Consider the following 8,403-nt stretch of genomic DNA (forward strand, 5'->3'; position numbering starts at 1 on the left):
TAGGCCTTATTCACGATAGCCGCCATGTTGGTTTTCATACTGTCATGCAAATTAGCCATGCGTTATGCTGGGGGGCAACCATTGAAAAAAAAGCAAATTGCGGAAAATTGGCAATAACATTGGAAAATAACATTGCAAAAAGTCCATTTTAGTATTTAGAATTAAGTACCTTTTATAAAATTTTTATATCTTTTGATTGCCTTTGACATTTTGACTTTCTACTTCGTTATCTGCTCATTTTTCACTAAAAAACGTCGAAGTAACTTGTGTAATGATTGTATTTTACTGCTTATGTGATAAACATTCAATGAACGTGAAACAAATCATCTGTGTGGCTAAGGTGCTAAGGTGTTCGTTATAACCTCTCGAACTTGTGTTGTTTGCCCCCTAAGAAGTGTGTAGCTAATTTGCATGATAATAGCAAATCCAACATGGCGGCCATCGTGAATAAGGTCCATCAGACTGGGTGAAATGGTTGTGCGCATGCGTAACGTGTTGGCTACACCGGGTTGATGTCATCGTGTATCACCTTGCTTTTTTGTTCTTTTTTTTTTCACTTATAATATATAGCCATCTGGTTTGCCTCCAGCCAATTGGGATTCTTAACAATTCTTGTTGTTTTGTTCCGTCGTTTCTTTCTGGGTTTCATTGGCCCTGCATGAAAAGCGCCTATGGGGAGTGGCCAATTAAGTATGTATTGTATTGTATTATTTTATTGTATGGTCGGTCTCTCGACTGCAAGGGGTAGATTTCTGGTGTGTCAACTATGTAATAATTGTGTTAAGTATCTACTAAAACACTGGATAGGGTTGAAGGTGCGCTCTGATTGGGTACTTCGAATATCCTTTGCTATTCACCTCCGAGCAACTCGCGCGTAATCGCGTAATCGTTGCTGAAATAAACTGACTTAAAATCATATTTTTGTGCTACATTATCATACTGTTTTAATATATATTTGGCGGCTCGGTAAATATCTACCAATACCCACCTCCACTTCGGTGAATAGTTGTTAAGTATTCGTACGTATCCGTGTTACTCGTGTGTACTCGTGTGGTGTTTTAGTCATTAATTAATTAACCCTTTTTCTCCATGTCATTTATTCATGAAACAAAACGTAAGGTGCAAAACCAATCGCGAAAAGCGCGCAGTGGGGAGTAAAAGTTCCTGATTTCGTCCAGTCCTGCCCGGCAAATTACACACATGAATTTTATGCAAATAGCTGTCATTACAGTTGAACCCACGTTGAAGCTGTGTTCGTTTCAGAGCGCGCGAAAGCGAGACTTTCGGGTCAACGTTCGATCAGACATAGACAATAGTAATAGATTTACGTTTTTCTCAGAAGAAGAGAAACTACAGTCATTGAATTGAAGCTGCCTTCGATAGTTTCGCACATTTGGGGTTCCGTCAAGAACGCGTGCTTGGACAAGCGCAAGAAAACGTCTCATTTCATCGTGAGAACGGCCTCGAATAGGGTTGTCCACATTATGCTCACAATTTCCACTATTATGCTAATTCTTTACGCTCAAAAAATGTTACTATTATGCTCAAAAATTTTCTCCCTGATCATTCATTTTTCCATAAAAATACAAGTCCCAGACTCCCAGTCGCCCCACTTGGCCACACGTCCGTTTACTGTGGTGAAGTCTGGGGCAGTCGATTGTGACGTATCATTCTCCACAGGACTATCAGGAATCCCAATTTCGAGATTTTTCGATATTTTGACATATTTCCAGTAATTGTTCTTGCTAATATGCTTGCGTAATGCTCTATGCTCATGCCTCACGATTATGCTCAAAATTATGCCGGCATAATGTGGACAACCCTAGCCTCGAAGCAAGCATAAACATAAGTGGAAGCACAAGAATCAAATTTTTTCTTCTTGTCCTTGCGTTCGCCTTATGCCATGTGAACACGAAACACGGCATAAGCACAATTCAATTCACATATAGTCATTTCTCTGTTCCCCGGAGGGGGGGGGAGGGGGGACTCGATATATCCCTGGGTGGGGAGGTGCGGCGAGGCCCCTCATACTCTGACCCTGTTTAAGACAGAATTCCGATTTTTGATACCCTGTTTATGACTGTTTAATGTGCCTGGTATCAATGCCAAAGTCAACGGAAATCAATATTAATTAAAAGGGCTTGTAAAAATTTTGCTGTTTATCGTCCGAGAAAAGATATCCAGTTTAAGACAAAAATTGATAAATCGATCCCCTGATTAAGACAAAAAATGATAAATTCGATACCCTGTTTAAGACAAAAATCCCGAAAAACATACCCTGGCTGGCCGCACATCCCCATTAAGCCCTTATAAGGGAGTACTGTTCATGGTCATTGTGGAGTCTATTGTTTGTAATAATCTTATACAATCAAAGCATAATTTTTGTTGTTTAGGTTTCTGAATAGATTCTATATTCTTTTCAACTAACTTTTTGGCATTTCAGTTTCTTTTCAGGCAACTGATAAACTGTTAAAATTTAAAGAAAAGCCTGGATCCTCAAACGAAACTCTAAGTGGCTTTGCTATGTGCCATCTGGTTTGTTCGAATTATATTAACAAAAATTTACCTCATTAATTTATTTAAGACTAGCAAGTCGTTGATCGTTTGAATTAACCGCAAAAGACAGCCTCATTCATCAGGAGAAATTAAATGCTCTATATTGTAAACATATTAATCCAGGAAATCGAAAGTGACAACCCCCACACAACGCTTCTTTGTTGATTTAACGATAAGCTCTGACGCTCGAAACATGACCAATTTCCCCATGATAAGTTTGCGCCGGAATCGAAGGTTGCATGATTTAAATAACGCGAACCAGTTTTTCCTGCGAACAGAACAAACATTTCGTATCTCGAACCTTTTCTATCTTAATTTAGAGAAAAAGGGATTTTTAGTGACAACAAAAACACCAAGAAACGAATTTTAGTAGTAGCTGCAGAGTAAAACATCCGAATATCGATTAAATTAAACTCAAGACAGCTGCGACGAAATTGAGGGTTGCGAAAAGGCTGGAAGGGAACGCGATTCACGTTGTCTCTCACGCTTCCCCGCTCGTGTGTTGAAACACGTCTTGTTCGTCAGATAAATGGTTGCATAGAAAAGCGTTTACTGGGAATAAAAAAATTATGTTCTGGAGGTTTCAGATAGAAGAAAGACAGTGCTAATTTTGGTGATAACAAAATTGACATTTCTGTTCAGATGGTTGGAATTCGCTTTCTTAGAAATATGATATCAGTCATGGAAAAGCAATTATTTAAGCGGACATCGGACATGGAAAAGACATACACGTAAGCACAAAGTCAAGATTACTTGTGATGTGTCTATCTTTCTAATGTGTAATTCTCAGTTCAATTTAACGAACAGAATTTAAGTTGGGTTTTAATTTGCGAAAATACTTCTTAGACAATCTTAACCAGTCAAAGCTCAGGTCACTGTTATCATTCTCGCGCCACGTTAAATATATATTTCTCACCAAAAAAATGACCCGCAAAAGAGACAAATTTTTAATTTTTTCTTTTGCTTTAAGCAGCCAGTCCTAGACATTTTAACTGGAAGCTAAAAATGGCTTACTGCCTTCAAGGTCAAAGGTCTACAGAGTTTCAGTCGTGAAAATTTCAGCAATAAATCTCTCATGGCCAAATTTAAAAGCAACGAAATTTCACTCTAGTCCAGCTGATTTTTCAGTCTTCTTCTCGATTGAACTGATTGATTCCTGGCTTAACAAAGAAGAGCTAATTTTCTTTATTTGTTTTTTTATTTTATTTACAATTTTTAAGTGCCAAGCTCTATTAAACCAACAACAAGAATCGGTTAAATGGTTCAAATGGTTTTGCTTTTCTCCTGTGCCATGGCTTTTTTCTTCGAATTAACAGGTATGCTTTAAGATTATTAATGTTACATATGCAGCATTCTCATATGAGGGGGCCATTGGGGTATTTAAAAAATCCAAAAATCCGCACAAAACATCGCTGAAAACCGAACAACCCCTGTACATTTTGATCATAACCGAAAACCGGAAATCGCAGGCAAAACCAAGTTTTAAAAAGCGTTCTCGAACTGCTTAATTGGTAATAGGGATCATTGGATCGGAGGACGAGAACTACTACGAATACCTCGCGAATACTCCACGAATACCAGTTTTCCGTTCTGAGCATGCGCACTTCGAAAAATGTCGGCCTCCAAACCTTACACGCATGATCAGCACGGAAAACTCGTATTCGTAGTCGTTCTTGTTCTCCAATCTAAAGGTCCCTAATACGTCAGGCATACGAACTTAAGTCTGCGTCAGGAAGCTAATTCGATAAATAGAGCAAGGTCGGAGAATGCTGTCGCTGATGAAAGCGCAACTGTAGACCAAGTAGGAAAACCCAAAACCACTTGTCTTTTTGCCGAAAACCGAAAAACTGAATTTTCTTGGCACAAAATCTGAAAAACCTGTCTAAAAATACCGTAATCAATGCCCCCCTTACTATATTGTTCTAGAGAACTTCAATTTGGAACCAGATATCTCCACTTAGACCTACTTAATTTAAGATGCACGTCACTGAATTCTATCCAGATTGGTTTTTACTGTGTGTTGTCATGTAATCTTTCCACTCAAGTACTTTTAGCATTAGGCGGCAATGACTCTGAGGTTATTAAACGTGTAGAAATACAGAACTGAACGAAAAAAGTAGGTTTTGAAGGAGCCGGGTAGTCTAAACTGCTCTTCAATTGAGTGAACAGCTGGCTTCATAGACAAGAAGGCTGCTCGCCAAGCATTTGTTGAACTGATGTATAAACTTAGTTTTAATGAGTTAAGGAGTTTGAAGAAAGAAGGGGCATTTAAGTTCCAAGCAAATAGAACTTTGTAGATTTCGACGGACCTTCTGAATCCAAGACACCGCCAAAAAAGAATTAATAAAGTCTACCAATGTAAAGTAGTACATCTGATGACAAAAAGGATAGCGGTGAAATAAGATCACAAAAGATGATGATAGCGTCTTAATATAGTTTTTAATCTTCTAAGCGTATGCAATTTACATCTATTTCCTGATAACAAACTGAATTTTAGAGCACTTCGGCATTGTTTGAAAACACGGCAAAACTTTCCTTGACGGGTACCCATTTTAGTAGAGGCCATATTTCACTGAGTAAAGCAATGCCTAAATGACGTTGGAATCATAGAGTGCGATCGATTGACCCTATTCCGGAAAAAGAATACTTGGAGCGATGACTTAAAACGGTTTGTCTGGCGTTTTGAGGCAACAAGGATAATAAGCATTTGTTTAAAATAGCATTTTATCAGGTGTTTGACAATTTTATTGCGAATCTCCGTAAGAACGAAGGATTTCTAACTTCTATTCCATGTATTCCTCTTCCGGAATACGGTCAATCGAAAGCAGCCTTAATATCTTGGCATTCAAAACCAATTACATATTCAGCGAGTTAAATATAAAATGAACAAGTGATAAACGACCTACATTTGTGTCGTAATGGAAAGAATAAGTCAATAATATTATGTTATATTTTGGTAAATCTAAGTCAGACTATAGCTCAAAGATAAGATTAACGAGCGCATTTTGTGTCATATTTAAGTTAAAGTTTGAATAATAGAGTCCGAAATCGCATCCACACGCCGACTATCAATGTAGAGTCATCATTTTCTAACGCAATGCACTGAATGTAAATTTCCCATTCAAAATCGTAACATTTGGGATTATGATTCAGTGTACTTCGAACCCACCAAAAAGGACCCTAAGATTTTTTCATGCATTGGCTTTAAAAAATATCTTCAATCTACGAAATTAGAAACAGTTTTTCATTAACTTTCGAACAAGACTTTCTGCTCATGACAATACAAGAGTTTTGTCAGTCAAAGTAACTTATACCCACATGCAGTGGCCCACACAGGCCCTTGATGTAAACTGAGTCGTCTTATATACACTGATTATTGTTAGCACATCGCTCAAGTCCACTGGCCATGGACTTCTTTATAAGTCCCTTGAACACAAAAAGAAACACTCGAGGCACATTTTGAACTTCAAGTAATAAGATGCTTGGAGTGATTTCTCAGTGTTTATTTAGAAGTCAATGCAGGCGTGTGCTCTGTTCGCAGGCTGTGAGAAAAGCTCTGCGTCTCTGTTTGATTCACATTCTGGCATCTCAGACCTCTCAATATCGCTTCACGAACATCTTTGCGCAGTAAACCGTATAGCAATGGATTTAACAAGGCGGTCGAACACACCACGGCTTCGGTCACCTTCTCAGCCACCTTGAGGTTGTTAGCATCAGGGTTATGATGTTCGAAAATATTTTGGATCCAGTAGGGGATCCAGGTCACGGTGAATGTGCCCACAAGAAGGGTGATGATTTTCACGATTTTTAGCTTTTTGTTGAATACGCGGCTGGGGCCTTCAGGAGTGGATGCGTTAATTTGGCGTACATGTTGTCGAGCCACGTAATATATTTTGATATTTACTATTAGAATACACAGAAATGGGAAGGCAACTGCTAACGAAAACTGAATGATCTCGTAGATTCGATCAGCTTCTTCATCCTTAAACGCTAATCGAAAAAACGCTTGAAAAATGGACACGAACCACACGACTGTGATGATGAAGGTAGCGCGACAACGATTCAGGTAAGCGTCGTACGTCAACGGATAAGAAATGGACATGAAGCGCTCGAACGTGACAGCGGCCAGGTTTAAAAGCGAAGCAACCCCTAACAGAGTGATGATTGTATCTTTAGCGACGCCAAGATTTGGATCATAGGTGTATTTTACGTAGATGTTGAGTGGTATGAGCACACTGGCCATTAGGAAATCCGCCATTGCCAGGCTTATGACAAACGCGTTGGTGATGGTCCATAGCCGGCGCACTCGGCAGATAGTACCGATTACGCTTAAGTTTATGGCCAGTCCAAACACGGCCACAATAACGAAATATGAAATGAGGACAGGGTGCGGTTGGTCAGCCGTCCATGAATCTGTAGGTTGTGGCGTATTCCGCGCATTACAAGCCGAGAAGTTTCCTAACAAGGCTTTCGCTGCGTATTTCCTCTCCGTGCTATTATGCTTCAAGGCGTTTAGTGCAGGGAAGTCGAAGAGAGCGTGTAGATCTTTGCAACGTCGAAGAGACTTCTCAAAATGAGCAAATGAGTCGTTAGCCATCTTTGTTTCTGATCTAAAATCACAAAGTAAGAACATCAATACTCACAAGCAAGTTGCGTTCGAGTGTTGGAACAACAATATCTTACATGTCGCGTTTTTTTGTGTGTTTCTGTTAGCGTTGAAGCCGTATTATTGCTCACGTTGAGTAAGTCATTCAGGTTTAACAACCTGAAAGAAACGCACCTGCGAGAAACGAAGTGCCGGCTGTCTTCGGTCAATTGTCTTTGTGGTCGCTTTTAATCTACATGGACTCGAACGATTCAAAAGATTCTAGTCGAGAAAAATGACTCTGGCCTTGGCAACCACTGTCAGTGAAACGAGTTTGGACACTTAATTGTTTATGTTCCTGGGTGTCATATGGAAAATGTGCTGCATATGTTATGGTCGTTAAGTTCATTCTAATTGGCTAAAACCACAATAAGACAGATATTAGATATTACATAGATATCGCGCCCATTAAAGCCAACATCGTGGTCACAAGAATTAACACGGCATCAAAATCCCTTTCATGAAACTTTATACTTTCATAAAGATGGAATCAATTTCCATTGCTTTGCAAAACAATTGCCAGCTTTTCTTCGTATTCAATAGAAAAACTTCTTCGGTTCAAGAATAATTCTATATAATTCTCTGTTTCTTCAGTTTAATAAGCACTAATTTGCTCCTGATTTGGGGAATGAATTTTAAAACTGGGTGCGTTGGAGATGTGGCTATCACGGTTTGGTCACTAAGATTCTTGAATGACAGTTTTTGTGCTCTTAGGGTAACTGATCTTAGTTTCTCATCTTCGTTTACATAAAAGTCTTCACAATTTTGACAAGGACAAAGACATCTCTCCCGGCATTGTAAATAATGTAAGCCAGCTCTTAAGCCCGAAAGGAAATGAACACAATGAAAGGAAAGAGTTCCTCTAAGTTCGGTTTTACCTCGTTGTAAAAACCAGATAAGGCCGTCTTTGTCCATCCTGCTCCGCGCGTATTTAAACTGTTGCCATGTTTAAAAATCATGCCCATTTGCGTTTTTGTGTGGTTTACTTCGAAGACGAGCGTGAATTTGAAATTACAATTTTAGCCACAGTTCAAGAATGGAACGAATGAAAATGGAATCGCAAGCTCCAAGCCTTGTTTGAACATATATATATATATATATATATATAAACGAATTATACAACGGAAGAGAACGGTTAATCCAGCTTTGTCTCCAAAGAAGATTAAATCCATTAAAGGAAACGTTTTTCAGAAAAAAATAAT

At 38.9% G+C, this 8,403-nt stretch overlaps 2 protein-coding genes across 12 annotated transcripts in view; one reads left to right on the forward strand and one right to left on the reverse strand.

Annotated features, from left to right (window-relative positions):
- The first annotated feature begins 2,443 nt into the window (after window positions 1-2,443).
- LOC137969727 (potassium voltage-gated channel protein Shal-like) overlaps window positions 2,444-8,403 on the forward strand; it is a 34,409-nt gene continuing 28,449 nt past the window's right edge. For 3 of the 6 annotated variants that reach the window (XM_068816064.1, XM_068816066.1, XM_068816068.1), the window contains exons 1-2: window positions 2,624-3,287; window positions 3,777-3,872. The gene's annotated coding sequence lies outside the window, so the exon portion shown is untranslated. Of the gene's footprint in view, window positions 2,536-2,623; window positions 3,873-8,403 lie in introns of those variants that run through there. The other 3 variants (XM_068816065.1, XM_068816067.1, XM_068816069.1) reach the window with 2 other exon arrangements.
- LOC137969728 (beta-4C adrenergic receptor-like) overlaps window positions 3,918-8,403 on the reverse strand; it is a 36,982-nt gene continuing 32,496 nt past the window's right edge. For 3 of the 6 annotated variants that reach the window (XM_068816072.1, XM_068816074.1, XM_068816075.1), the window contains one exon: window positions 3,918-7,166. In XM_068816072.1, the coding sequence (XP_068672173.1) occupies window positions 6,059-7,153 (1,095 nt within the window). In that variant the 5' untranslated portion in view covers window positions 7,154-7,166 and the 3' untranslated portion in view covers window positions 3,918-6,058. Of the gene's footprint in view, window positions 7,167-7,239; window positions 8,002-8,079; window positions 8,285-8,403 lie in introns of those variants that run through there. The other 3 variants (XM_068816077.1, XM_068816076.1, XM_068816073.1) reach the window with 3 other exon arrangements.

The sequence above is a fragment of the Montipora foliosa genome, chromosome 9, assembly GCF_036669935.1.
Source record: "Montipora foliosa isolate CH-2021 chromosome 9, ASM3666993v2, whole genome shotgun sequence".
NCBI classification, from domain to species: Eukaryota; Metazoa; Cnidaria; class Anthozoa; order Scleractinia; family Acroporidae; genus Montipora; species Montipora foliosa.